Source organism: Periplaneta americana, chromosome 7, assembly GCF_040183065.1.
Source record: "Periplaneta americana isolate PAMFEO1 chromosome 7, P.americana_PAMFEO1_priV1, whole genome shotgun sequence".
In the NCBI taxonomy this organism is placed as follows: domain Eukaryota; kingdom Metazoa; phylum Arthropoda; class Insecta; order Blattodea; family Blattidae; genus Periplaneta; species Periplaneta americana.
In genome coordinates this window covers 67,974,579-67,989,905 of record NC_091123.1, presented here as the reverse complement: position 1 = coordinate 67,989,905, position 15,327 = coordinate 67,974,579, and the positions used below count along the sequence as shown (strand labels likewise).

General features: G+C 35.0%; 1 protein-coding gene across 1 annotated transcript; it reads right to left on the bottom strand.

Annotated features, from left to right (window-relative positions):
* Positions 1-371: 371 nt before the first annotated feature.
* On the bottom strand, positions 372-3,879 carry Spt-I (serine palmitoyltransferase subunit I). The gene has a single exon (XM_069830858.1). The coding sequence runs from the start codon at positions 3,700-3,702 to the stop codon at positions 2,293-2,295; it is 1,410 nt and encodes a 469-aa protein (XP_069686959.1). The 5' UTR covers positions 3,703-3,879; the 3' UTR covers positions 372-2,292.
* Positions 3,880-15,327: the final 11,448 nt, after the last annotated feature.

Below are 15,327 nucleotides of genomic sequence, written 5' to 3'. Positions count from 1 at the left end.
GGCCGACCAGCCAGCTGCTGGCCTCACGTCTACATGCCTCAGTGGAGGTGAACGATCATCCTAGTAGAAGTATTATGTGGGCAATCGTTATAGCTGGCTTTTGTACCAAGATTTTGCTACTTATCGTAGCTCCCAAAATTCATCACAATGCTGGGTGGACATAAGTTCCATATACTGGCTGAAATGTCATGAGAAAATTCCTTCCTCATGAGGACTCGAATCAGCACGCATTATGTAACGTAAGTCCTAGGCATGAAGCCTTAGATCAGGATGCTAGGGCGCGAAATGTGGTAAATTTGTTAGCAAAGAATAAAATCTGCATGAGATTTCTTTTTCCTCTACGATGAAGACCCAGAAATAATATAGATAACTTACATCATAGCACATTTATTTTTTATGCATCTATCACAATACAAACATTTCTAGCATTATGTGGCTGAACAATACTGGTGGCATATTTTTTCTTATAGAGCCCATTATAAATCACATTCCAGATTATTAATCTTTGACACTTGTGTCCTTGAGTCTTAATATGCATCTAATTAGACTAATGATACATAATAGCAAATTAAGCATATATTATAACAAATAACTTGTTCTGGTACTTCTGTTAAAATGAAGTATTACATAAAAATCAATATTCTACCTTCTTTCATCGATAATATATTAAAATTGTTACTAAACAGAAATCATCTGTCACTTGTACCTGTACAACAAGATATCATGCATGATGAGCATCAGCAATAGCAGCCATGCCAATCTGAGTAGTTCTGAGTCAGATCTGTTTTACGTGATTATTCGGATGTCTCTGCCTCCTGGACAACTTTTAATAGATATTTCTGACAGTCAGAAATTTTATGTAGGCCAGTCATTATATCAATACAACAATCACTAATACAGTGAATACACTTTTGAAATTATTTTTATTTTCAATGTGTATAATCTTCCTCTTGCTTCATACATCAACATTCAGAGCAACAGATTGCATATAAAAAAACAAGTGACGAAATTTCATCAGAGGTTGAAAATCATTATCATTGTTTGACCTAATGTATGTATACTGTTGTCATTATTTCTTAACAACGTTACAATTAAGTAGGCCTAAATGTGCTTTTAATTAATGTTTGTGCCTTTAACTTAATTGTATATAACATGAAATTTAATTGCTTCATGCCATCTTTCAACAGCTTTAACATATAATTTAATTTAATACAAGAAATCGATGGTTCAAAAACAAATCATTACTTATATAATAGGAAACAATGAAAACAGGGATAAACAAGAATGCAGACCTAGATGTAGAGTCTTCATTTCGTAGTCCTTTGTTTTCTCAGAGTAGCCTGTGAGAATGCACATAAAAAAACAATGAATATAGTCGTAACAAATAATATAACAATGAGACTGAAAAAAAATTGGAAGCAGTATGGTATTTTTAAGCAACGGCTGGGAAAAATCTTTAAAATTACTTCACTATGGCTATATTATGATGATCAAACTCAGTTTGGCAAAGCTACATCACTAGCTTACATGGAAAGTAAGTTTTCCTCAAATATTCTGGATGTAAATAATTTTTATTTACAGATATTTGAAATACTGACGTTTCATAAGATGCAAATTTGAAATATTTTGTTACCAATGTCATATAGCCTATGAATGAAATGACTAGGGCCTATGAAAGTAACATTTCGAAGAATATTTAGGCCTATGCTTAATACCAGAGACAAAAACTAGCTTATTTTTTTATCAGTTCTGATATAATGTTCGTTTCAACCATAGCACAAATCATTGAATAATATTCTGGTTAAAAATGTTGACAGTCGATAAAGATGCTAATTTGTAATATTTTGTCACCTATATGATGTCTATTTATGAAGGAAAGAGCTATAAAAGAAATAAAGAATATTGCCAGACACACAAAGTAGCTTATTTTTTAGTTTTGATATGTTCTTTTCTTTGAACATATTAACATCAGAGACAAACTTTCAATTTTTTTTTCTGGGATGTTCAGTTGTTTGAACCCTAATATACATCATTCCATAATATTCTGGATATAGGCTAAGTATTTTTAATATTGACGTTCGATAACTTGCTTAATTTGTGACTTTTGTCGCCTAAGTTATGTCATACCTATTTATGAACAAAATAGCATGAAATAACATTTCAAAAAATGTTTAATATCATAGCGACAAACTAGCTTATTATTTAGATTTGCTATAATGTTTATTTCTTTGAACCATAGTAGCCTACTAGTAGACAAGTTGCACGACAGCACAATTACGCTGGACACTGTAATCAACAAAGAATTTCATTACTTGCTTTGTTGAGCACTACAGCTACATTATTGATCTCTTCTTCTGTCAACATATTATTCACTGTTACACGGATGCTATTCCTTGGTTTGAATTTTTCTACATCTAAATATGCAGCTGTTATAAAAGCAACACCATGCTGAATACAGAAGTCTACAACCTTGTTTAGTACATCTAGTTCGTCATCTGCACTGCTTCGAGGATTTCGCAAATACAGGTGCTTAACTGGAGAGTCGGGATCCCCTTGCAAAATAAACGAAGAAAGTGCACTCAAAGCTTTGTGCACACTTTGACATCTTTCTTGCAATTTCTTAAACAAGGACGGATCTCGCTCCATTATATCTAACGAAGTGATTGCAGCAGTCGCCAAAAGTGGTGGTAGTGATGCTGAAAAACAATATCCCAATCCCGAAAGTCGCTGATGCTCTACGATAAATGAGGAACCAACACAAAAGCCTCCAATTGTAGCCATAGACCATTCCATACTACAAACTATCATGTCAACTTCCTCTTTAGGAATATTGAAGTATTCCGTAACTCCTCTACCATGTTCTCCGAGAGTAGCGAATGAAACATTCTCATCAATAAATATGCGTAATTTGTATTTCTTCCTCAGTTCCACTAATTCTGGAAGTGGGCAAATATCACCACTGTTCATATAAATGCCTTCAACGATAAGAAACCTACGTGTCACTTGCGCCTTCTTGGGATTTTTTTTATCTAATTCTTCTTGTTCCATCAAAAGTCTTTCCAAATCTGCCATATCATTATGTTTGAAAAATTTAATCTTACTCCTAGATGCATCCAATCCTTTCTGAATTGCAAAATTTACATTCTCATCAACGAAAATGACATCACCCCTTTTAGAATATGCAGGTATTGCACTTGCAACTGTTGAGAAACCGTATGAATACACAACTGCTTCTTCCATTTTCGTGAAACATGCCAGTCTGTCTTCTAGGTCAAGATGTACATCAACAGTTCCATAAAATCCTCTAGGCCCACAAGAACCTACACCATATTTACGTAAAGTTTTTATTGCACTTTCTTCGATCTCTTTATTTCCTACAAAACCAAGGTAATTATGTGTTGCCATATTCAAACACTGATGACCATCAACATTAATGTATTTACCAGCTTTTCCGTCGATAATCCGACGTTTAAGGGCCACATGATTTTTAGGCACACCGCTCACAAGTGGCTCTGGAGTCCATTCTTCGATTAACTGCTCCTTTTCTTTTTCAGTTAATTGTTCTAGCTCTTTGGGATTGTAACTTTTATGAAATATCAACCATAGAATCCACATTAATAAACCAACTTCGAGGAATACATGGTAGAATGGAACTTCATTCAATGCTTGATACATTTCCAATAGCGCCCACTGAGTAGCCATAAATTCTTATATGAGAACTCGTTTATAGAGAAAATACACTGTCACTCCAAGCAGTTCAGATTTTAACTGTTCACTTTAATTGAGCTGATTACGCCACACTTATCACCCACTTCTGACTAACCGCGCCTGTCTGTTTATCGCGTTCATCATGCAACTTCGTGAATTTGTTACATACCAGCACTACCAATATGCTTAAACGAAATTATTATTATGCTAAGACAAGGTCAATATTATGCTGTATGTAATCACGCATAAAGGTGCACTGCCCAAATTTTTATGAAATTCAAAGACATAATACTCATTAGTTAACGGAAACTGTAATTATTAATTGACAGTTCTGGAAGAAGAAAATAACAGTACTATGCTATATAATTATTCTACCATTGGCAACACGATTGCATTCTATTGATGCGACCATATTTTTTAGTGACATCTATAGACCATTTCATATACTAGATGGATAACTCTCTTTGTTAGTTACCGCAAATGATGTCGGCTACGCTGTTATTGCCAGAGATCGGTCATTGCGTATGCGTGATCAACTGATCAGGGCTATTAATCATTCACTAAAAGTGTGATAAAAGCATAGGTAGTGATATCCCGCAGAGCATTGTGGACAGAGTAATGTTATAAAATTATGTTACAGGCAAAATTTGTAGGCTATGTTGCAAAATTTCGGGAACTTATAGGGAAGAGCATGTAGGTCCAATGACGTTATATACAGAGTGTTCCGCTTATAAGTATAACAAAAGAAATAGCTATAACTTCTGAATTAATACAAGTATATAGTTGAAACCAACTGCTACAAAGAATGAAAACTGGGAATTTTTGTTACCTTATGTTCCATAAACCTCAACATGGCTTCCATTGGTGGCACGGGAAATATCCAACCGGTATTCAACCTCGACCCAAGTGTTATGAAGCATCTGTGGTGTAACATTGTTGACAGCAGCATAAATTCTTTCTTGTAAGTCTGCCAAATCACGTACTGGCGTCCTGTAGACCTGGTCCTTAACAAACCCCCACAGGAAAAAATCAGGTGGTGTTAGATCTGGTGATCTGGCAGGCCATGTGATGTACGGTGATCCTCTTCCGATCCATCTTGCAGGGAATTGTTCGTCTAAGAATGTGCGAACCATGTTGGCAAAGTGTGGTGGAGCCCCATCTTGCTGGAAAAATGCTCCATCTGGGAGTTGTGGCACAGCATACAGTTGCAACATATCCAGGTACGTGTTTGCAGTGACTGTCTTTTCAGCAAAGAAATAGGGACCAATGATTCTGTCACGCATGATCCCACACCAAACATTCCATTTAGGGGAATCCCGTTGGTGTTCAATTACGACACTTGGATTTTCCGACCCCCAGATGCGACAATTGTGTCGGTTTACTTTTCCACTGACGTGGAAGGTTGCCACATCTGAGAAACAGACTCGAGTTAGAAATGTGTCGTCATCGTCCACTTTATCCAACATTGTTTCTGCAAAGCGTTTTCGTTCCAGTTTATCATTCGGCGTAATCATCTGATGAAGTTGCAGCTTGTACACTCGCAAACGCAATCTTTTATGGAGCACTGTATGCACTGTTGTTGGTGGGATGTTCAACTGCACACTAGCCTGTCGAATGGATTTCCGCGGGCTTCTCTGAAATGCCTCGCGAATGCGTTCGACATTTTCGTCAGACACTTTACGCTTGGAATGTTTACCTGCATTAGACAACAAACTTCCTGTTTCTCTGAGCTGCCTATCCCATTTCATTATTGAGACGTACGTCGGTACAGCTTCCCTCGGTCTAAGATTGTACTGACGGCGAAACAAGCGCTGTACACGAATTATGGATCTATGTTCTGCTAATGACAGCACACAAAAGGCTTTCTGCTGTGGCGTCCACATGCTGACTGACTAAAGATACGATACGAATTCTCTTATTTAATGATCTGCGCATGCGTGAGTCTTCTAAAAATAAGTAACAACAATGGATTAAAACTTCCCAATTTCCTCTTTACAATGGTACCAATCTTAACCCATTTGCATGCATTGTTATGAAATTATAACTATTTCTTTTATTATACTTATAAGCGGAACACGGTGTAGTGTAAGTCCGTAGCTCATTTCTTTTACAGGGCTCATCCCGACATTTGTCTATTGTTACAGACAGGCAGCCTCTTAGTAACATTCAATACAAAAGCGGCATTGAATTTCATGTTTTCAGTAATGTTTCATAATTTTTCAGTAATTATGTTTGATTCTTAATTTGAAAGAAACATAATATTTCAGTAAAATGTGATATATTTACTGCCGCTACCCTAATTATAAAATGTGGTGAACACGATGCCATGAGCAGGCAAACACAAAATCATTAACTTCAGTTTTTACAAAAGGAACAGTAAAGACCCTTGCGGTGGCTGAGTTGTCAAACCTTCAGCATGTCACGCAGGTGGTCAGGGTTTGAATCCTGGTCAGGCCAGGTCAGGCCTGGAGATTTTCACTTAAAAAATCGTGACCCCTGTGGCGTTTAACTGTCTGAGATTTAAAAAAAATATATTAAGGGAAAATTCATTGAAACATGTACAGATACGGAATTAAAATTTGGAGCGAGTCTTAATGGAAATGCACCTATATATATATATATATATAGGCAATGGTAAAGTTTAGCGGTCCCTGCTTAGGTCGTTCTTGCACGCATGAAAATAACAATGGAATTTACACTCTTTGGACAGGAAGTACTATGTGACTCAAAAGGATGACGGAAATAAAAGAAGGCTAACGGTTTCATTTATGGAATTATTGACGTAGTTTAAGAAGGCTACACCAGAGTCGCATTCGCGGTATATGTCTGCAGTTTGAACCCAGTGAGGGCAATATTTGCTCGATCCCCGACATGAAATTATTATTTTTGGGTACAGCAGAGTAGCATTCGCATTGAAAATAATACATTTTGATAATATACACAACATTCGCGGAATATGCCTACAGTTTGAACCCAGTGAGGGCAATATTTGCTCGATCCCCACATGAAATTATTATTTTTGGGTACAGCAGAGTCGCATTGGCATTGAAAATAATACATATTTGATAATATACACAATTAGAACTAAAAACGAGATATGATAGTATATTACCAAAAATTATACCGTATGTTTTCATTACTGTTACAGTACCTAATATTGTAATTAAATGAAATGAAGCATGCTTCATTACGAAATTCTTGCACATTCATTTATGCATGAATCTATAATTTTCAGTTGCATCGCACGTATATTTTGATGTTTTAAAATTATAGGTTATGTTTACTCTATCACTACTTTATTTCTACATTCGCAATTATAATTAAGCATAACGTTATGTATGACGACTTGTAAAGGCAATTTGTCTACATATCAATTGCATTTATTCGTTTCATACAGTACAGTACTTCAATCTGAAGTCTGATTAGTTAAATATGTTACTAGGACTAAACTAGCGCACATATTCTTTGCATATACGAATTAGTTTGGTTAATTTAGACTTTTATTATGCCTTGTTTATAGGATCAAATGCATTTCCACAAAAAATAAATTGAAATCACAAGAACTACCTCAGCGCTAGTAGTCAGTGACGTATGCAGTGGAAGGGAACAGGAACTGGCCACCCTACCCCCATTATTTCTTGGCCTAGTTGCTTTATGAGTGATGCTTTATTGGTCTTCGGACACTTGACTAAACGACAGCTGTATTGCAATAAGGCGACCTCAAAGCAACCAGATTTACAAGGTTATGTTGTCATGTCGAACGTGAATGTGATAGCAAAATTATTCAAATTACAGACCACTGTATTAATATATGTATAAATATACATAGAAGACGGGCACTTGGTTGAATATAGTAAGTATTACCAACTTTTTTATTTCAGAGTTAAATGTTAGTGATCTTTTAGTGACTTTTACATGTTAGTTCTAGGATTTTATACTAGGTGTCGCCGTGATCTTCTTTTAATTTTATTGGTTATAGTTGTCATTTGTTCTAGAATTTTCGTTAATTTTGAATGGATAATGACGTTATCAGTTGTTCTTGGTTGTTTGACGTGAGTGGTGTTATGTTGTGTATGATGGCTAAAGCTATTGAAAGTTTGTCATTTTATGATTTTTGTGGTTTTCTTTCGATTTGATTGGTTATAGTTGTAATTTATTCTAGAATTTTCATTAATTTTGAATGGATAATGACGTTGTCAGTTGTTCTTGGTTGTTTGACGTGAGTGGTGTTACATTGTAGATTTGTCTGCATTTGTCGAATGCGCATCGTCATGCTTACGAAAAGGCACTTCTCAGTGTCAATAATTTATTTTGTGTGCACGAGGTTGGAATTTTGAAGTAAGAGGGAAAGGAAGGAATCCGTATTCTGAAATTATTTATTAAATTTTGTGTCGATTTTGGTTTAGTTCTTTCGCTGGTGAATAACGATTGTGTTGAATGTTGAGGAGAACACTGTTTTCCTGTGGTTTAAAGGAATTATTTACTGAATTTTCTGTAGATGTTAAGGTGTAATAAGTGTTCGAAGATAATTTCATTTAGTGTAAAGACGTGGTTTATTTATGCAAAGTTGACTGTACGACAAAGTGTTGGTTTAGTTCTTTGTTGGCTGCATGGTTTAAGGTTAGATTGCCTTAAAGCCTGTGTCATTTATACTGGAAGTGAAGTGGTTGTCGATGAAGACGTCAATGAGAATTGAATTTTATTTGATAAGTTGATAAATTATTATGTTTTGTTTTGTGTTTTGGTGATTTTTGGGGGTAAAGTGCGGACGCAAACTGCCAGAAAAGTACTACCAACTATGAAGTTCGAATGCCACTAAACGCCAAACAAATCAAAGGCGAAAAATTAAATATATTTTAATTTTTTTGAAGGGCTTGTTCTTCTTTAAAAATATGAACGTATATTTGATTTTTCATCTTTGATTTTGCGATGTTTGGTGACATTTGGACTTCATAATTGGCAGAACGTTTTTTGTAGTTTTCGTCAGCCATGTTGGATTTTGCCCGTCTTCTAGGAAATTACCTAATATATGTATAAATATATTGCTGAATAATTTTTTTACAGCGAAAGAAAGCATTTGTGTTGAGAAATCTTCACATATATGCTACTAGTTATGGACACTGATAAAGCATTTCCGGAAAATATCAGGAATACTTAATGTACTCAGTTCAAATTAAGAACCAGTTATATAATATAACCATTTCTGTCTAATTTTGATGTTCTTCAATGCCCCGTCATTCCATAATTACGTTATGATACCATATAGGAATTATAGGTTATGTTTACTGTATTTACCTCATATTTCTATATCCGCAATTATACTCATAATTAAGCATAATGTCACGTATGATACCCCGCACTTTCAATTGTATTTTAATTAACTTATTTATTATGATACTGAGTTGTATTGAATTGTATTTATCGACTATCTACGAAGGGAAAATATATACGGTAGGCCTAACCTATGTAGGCTACATTTCATAGGAGAGACTGTGGTGAATTTTCTACCTACAAGTAAGGATGGTAATCGTGTTCTGAAGTCTATCCTAAATATATTCTTCTTTATTAAATCTCAAAATAGCCTTCGTTCTCAACTTAAAATGTTAATGCAAACAGGTTATGTTAACATGCTGATTTCTCTTCACATTAAAATTAAAACAGTTTTATAATTATACCTGCAACATATTATGCAACAAATAAATGGAACTTATGCACACTTTACACTAAATAAACATTTTAATTTTATTATTTATTTATTTCTTACTATACTGGGTTGTATTCAATTATATTTATCTACTAGCTACCAGAGGACGTAAACTAATATCATAGAAGGGACTGTGGTGAATTTTCTACCTACAATTAAAGAAGGCAAATGTGCTAAATTAAAATAAACTCTCACTTTGAGAGAGGAACATAGGTTAAGCGTGTTTGAGAATAAGGTTCTTAGAAAATATTTGGGGCTAAGAGGGATGAAGTTACAGGAGAATGGAGAAAGTTACACAACGCAGAACTGCACGCATTGTATTCTTCACCTGACATAATTAGGAACATTAAATCCAGACGTTTGAGATGGGCAGGGCATGTAGCACGTATGGACGAATCCAGAAATGCATATAGAATGTTAGTTGGGAGACCGGAGGGGAAACAACTTTTTGGGAGGCCGAGATGTAGATGGGAGGATAATATTAAAATGCTTTTGAGGGAGGTAGGATATGATGATAGAAACTGGATTAATCTTGCACAGGATAGGGACCAATGGCGGGCTTATGTATGGCAGCAATGAACCTGCGGGTTCCTTAAGAGTAATTTGTATTGTTATTTGAGGTTATAAGGCTAAGTTGTTCCTGTTTTGGTTTTGATTTCTGTTTTCGGCTGAAATGCCATCAATTTAAAGTAAATCAACTATAGTGAATATGATTAATGAATCAAAGGATATTTTATTCGGTGCTTTTTAAAGCATATTAGCAAAAAAGGTAAAGTAAACCAATGAAGAAAAATGTTTGTAATGTTTGAGGCTATGGAACTGATACCTCAGAACAAAGATTATGCATACGTTAAGAAAGAAACTTTGACAAGTACAAATTCAAGTTCACAGTTAGTATCATAATATAAACATATTATGTAGCCAGTGGGTCTACTGCCGACATGAATGCCACTTAATATGACTTGATGAAAAATTCGCTATTTTTTTTTTCAGCTTTACATTTGATCTATTCATAAACTAGTGTAGTTTTATATTTAATTTGTAGGCTAAAGTTGACAGTGTCAGAAGAACTGGCAGTGGAGGAGGGAAGCCAGCAAAAATTACTGCAGTTGATGAATTGGTATTAGATTATTAAGAAAAAATTCTGCAAGTGTTGCTGGTCTAGGACAGAAAGACCTGATGGCATTGGAAAATATGCCAAATAATCAACATTCCAATTTGTAGAGCAACTTGTATTTGAAGCTTTCCTCATAATGCATGACTTCTATTTGTTTGTCTTGTTATGGCAGGTCCCACTATATTTAACAACTCTTCAAGTTTTTCAGCACTTTACCTAATCTGTTCATTATATTTAAACAGTGCTCCCATAATGGAATAATTGTTCTTTCTGGATATAATTTTAGCTCTTCTCACAACAACTTCATCACTTGAATCGCAACCAGTAAACCACTTATTAAAAAAATAACTACAATATTTTGTTTTGATTATCTGAGAAAGGTTGTCACTAGTAACTGATAATATAGAAATCATCCAATCTTTAGACTCTTGTAGCAATATTCCTGTTGAATACTAGTATAATCAACTAAATCAGCATTTTAAGAAACAGAATCACTTATGAACTGGTGAAATCGAACAATATTACTAGTCTGTGAACTGGTAACTACTACTTTACCCTTGTATTTTGTAGAAACACAGACTTTTTAAAAAATTTATTTAATAAACTAATATTACTACTGTGCAGACTAATAATATTACGTAGTCCATGAGTTTCGAGAAACAGGCCCCTGGTCTAGATCGAGAAGGCATTGATATCAGTCTTCAGTTTGAACCCAGTCAGGACTATATTTGCCAAGTTCGATCTCCGACATTTAATTATTATTTTTGGCTACACCAGAGTCACATTCGCTTCCATCGAATATCCGTCTTCAGTTTGAACCCAGTCAAGGCTATATTTCCCTAGTTCGATCCCCGACATTTAATTATTATTTGAAGGGCTCACAACCAGAGTTGGCCAAGTCCACCCGTGATCAGTTTGTGGAGTAATACAATCTCGGATGAAGAAAACTTAGATTTATCCATTGCTATAACAAACAAAGTCCATAACTCATTTGTTACTCCACAGAGGACAGCATTTCCTAAAGAAGGTGAATGAAGACTCAATATCTCAGAACTATTCGAGATGAACTTGGTCCACTCTGGTTGTGACCCCCTATGTAGGTATAATGAAATCGCTGGAAAAATCTAAAAACATGTATAGAAAATGAATCTCTCACTTTATATGTCAGTCCACAGTTGGGACCCACTGACGGCTATATTTCCTCAGTTCGAGTCCCGAAATTTAATTATCCTTTATTCTAGGTATAATACAATTGCTTGAAAAAAAAAGTATGCACAATTACCCTCTCACTTTAAACGTCAGTCCACAGTTTGAACCCAGTGACGGCTGTATTTCTTTGAGTTCGAGCACCGAAAATTAATTATTGTTTTATTATAGATATAATACAATTGCTGGAAAAGCCTAAAAAAAAAGTATACAAAATTACTCTCTCACTTTAGACATCAGTCTACAGTTTCTACCCAGGGCGGTTATATATTCTCAGTTCGAGACCCGAAATTTAATTAAATTTATTACATTACTAATTTTGACAACAGCTTTGCTTGTTAATTTAAAATGGCTGTGTTATTACATTATTGTGTATTATTCATTGTGTATACAAGTTTTTAGATTTTTACAGCAATTGAATTATACCCCCAATAAAAGTAATTAATTTTCGGTGCCCGAACTCGGAAAATATAGCCGTCACTTGGTTCAAACTGTAAACTGAGATTTAAAGGGAGAAGTTCATTCTGTATATACTTTATTTAGATTTTTAGAGCAATTGTATTATATCTATAATAAAGAATAATTTAATTTCGGGGTTCGAACCGTCGCCTGACATTTAAAAGAGAGGTTAAAGCGACAGACGTTCATTGTGTAAATATATTCATAGACAACATAATTGCGCTTTTTATATACCTATAATAAAGAATAATTTAATTTCGGGGTTCGAACCGTCGACTGACATTTAAAAGAGAGGTTAAACCGTCGACTGACATTTAAAAGAGAGGTTAAAGTGACAGACGTTCATTGTGTAAATATATTCATAGACAATTAATATAATTGCGATTTTTATGTACCTATAATAAAGAATAATTTAATTTCGGGGTTCGAACCGTCGACTGACATTTAAAAGAGAGGTTAAACCGTCGACTGACATTTAAAAGAGAGGTTAAAGTGACAGACGTTCATTGTGTAAATATATTCATAGACAATTAATATAATTGCGATTTTTATGTACCTATAATAAAGAATAATTTAATTTCGGGGTTCGAACCGTCGACTGACATTTAAAAGAGAGGTTAAACCGTCGACTGACATTTAAAAGAGAGGTTAAAGTGACAGACGTTCAATGTGTAAATATATTCATAGACAATTAATATAATTGCGCTTTTTATATACCTATAATAAAGAATAATTTCATTTCGGAGTTCGAACCGTCGACTGACATTTAAAGGAGAGGTTAAAGTGACATACGTTCATTGTGTAAATATAATCATAGACAAATTAATATAATTGCGCTTTTTACGCCACTCTAGTATCGGCTTCGTAAACTACGCCGTCAATTGCATACATAAAACCGTCAGACTTATTTTATTATGGCAGTGCTTTTGAATCCCGTTGTACTTGCATGCGTGCAATAACGACCTAAGCAGGGACCGCTAAACTTTACCATTGCCCCTATAGGTTACTTCTATTTATTTATTTACTTTTAATGCAAATGTCACCGGAAGACAGAATCACACCAGTTTACTTTTTCGGCCTTGTGAAGTTGGCTATCCATTACCACCTTCCTCAACGCATCATGCAGTCAGGAATAATTGATACTCATTGTTGCGATATCTTTTTAATTCATAACATACTGATCGCGGCCAATATTTTATGTGACAATTTAGTAAGTTATTAACTGTAAATATCCAACTTTTGTATAAATATCTATTAGTTGGACATTACTTATTTATTAAATTCTATATCGCAAGGCTCGATGCTACATAGAGATTTTAATATGTCCGCCACGAATACTGAAGCCGAACTGTTCCGAACGGCATGAGGGAGAGGTGCAGTGTTGCCAACTCAGAATTCCATTTACCGCTGCACAAGCTTAAAAAAAACCGCTGAACTGTAGTTGAAAAACTCCATATTTTTCTTAACACTTCACTTCCAAATTTGAAATACAAACTATACAGTTTTAGGAGTTAGAGAATTTTATAAAAATGTAGACTAAATTATGGAAAGTGTGTGTCACTTTGTACATTCAATGTTCTATGCAAAATCGTATGGATAATTAAATCTGAACATTTCAATATCACCTTACACCATTTAGGCCGAGCTTTCCAATTATCATCGGCAACTTCTTCCACCCAATCTTTCAACACATTATGTACACAGAGCACCCTGGGGCTAGCGTCTCTTACCCGCGGAAAACACAGTGCACCCAGCGAATAGGGATTATAAAGAATGGACACTTCGCGTCGGTACCTTTGATGTAGCCGGACTGATTTCAATGACCTTCAAGCCAGCTAAAGCGTGAGATTCTGCTTTCTCCCTAGAGTTGGCGCTGACATCACACCAACTAGCAGTCTACACAGCGGAAATATAACATATATAATTAATACATCTAGGTACATTATGTACTCAAATAAAATAAATTGGATCCATAAAATAATAAATCCGCCATTAACTGTAATATCTAGACTCTAGAGTTCCTTTATAATAAGAGTTGAGACGTTGACCCCAACAACAATTAAAATATGTAATGATTTGATAGCGCTGAAAATGGAAAAACAAAACTGTTACGAGAAGTAAAACCATATACCTATATTATATTATATACAAATATTAAACGAATTCGATACTTAATTTTATAATGTATTATATTATTTTATAATATAATTTATTATATCTAAAATATAAAATATTATTATTACAACTAGTTTTTCACTGAGAAATAAGGAAAAGCTGTTAACTTGAATGTATTTGAAGCAAAGCGTTACTGGATTATGCAATAAGGTAGGCGATGTTTGGATCCTGTGTCTCAACTGTTCTCAATTATTATCTTAGCGTATGTTCGATTACACTAACCTCTAGCGCTTGAAAGTGGAACTAAACGCTGGCGCACAGAGAAACAAAACACAGGAAAATTCGCTCAATGTCCATTCTTTGTAATCCCTATTCGCTGGTGCACCATGGTGCACTCGTAGCTGCTAGCGGGTATGCTCTTTACCGCTTCCTGCTGCACGACGGTGCACACGGGACGGCACCGCTTACACTTTGCACATTTCAGAGAGTGCTGACGACCACTGCTGTAAACTGTTCACAACGACTGTGAAAAGGACAGAACTTATACCCCTTACACTCTGTATTGATATTGCGTCCGAGGTTTAGAACCAAGCATTCCAATTCTTCTCTTCACTGTTTACGTGGAAATAGCCTATGAGATAATATTGGGTAGCGCGATATTATGAAACAACCATATTAATGTTCGCGTGCAGTGTATATATGGAACAACTGGATAATACGCACGGCAGACCAATATCGATAGTCGACTGTACTCGCTGGCCACTAGTCACCGGGCCGTACCGAGCCGTATCAAACAAAATATAATCGAAATGGAGGTAGTCAAATTCGCGACTATATTCTTAAATAATTCACTCCATTAGTCAAGTTCAAGGTTTTATGTAGTACAACGGCGGTTTTTTGAATGCATTAAATGAAAATGAAGATGTAATAAGATAATAAACTAGGTTATCACAAGGAAATTAACAGGAAAAAAGATGTGTTTCACGGAATACAATTAAAATGACGGTAAGTAAATTTC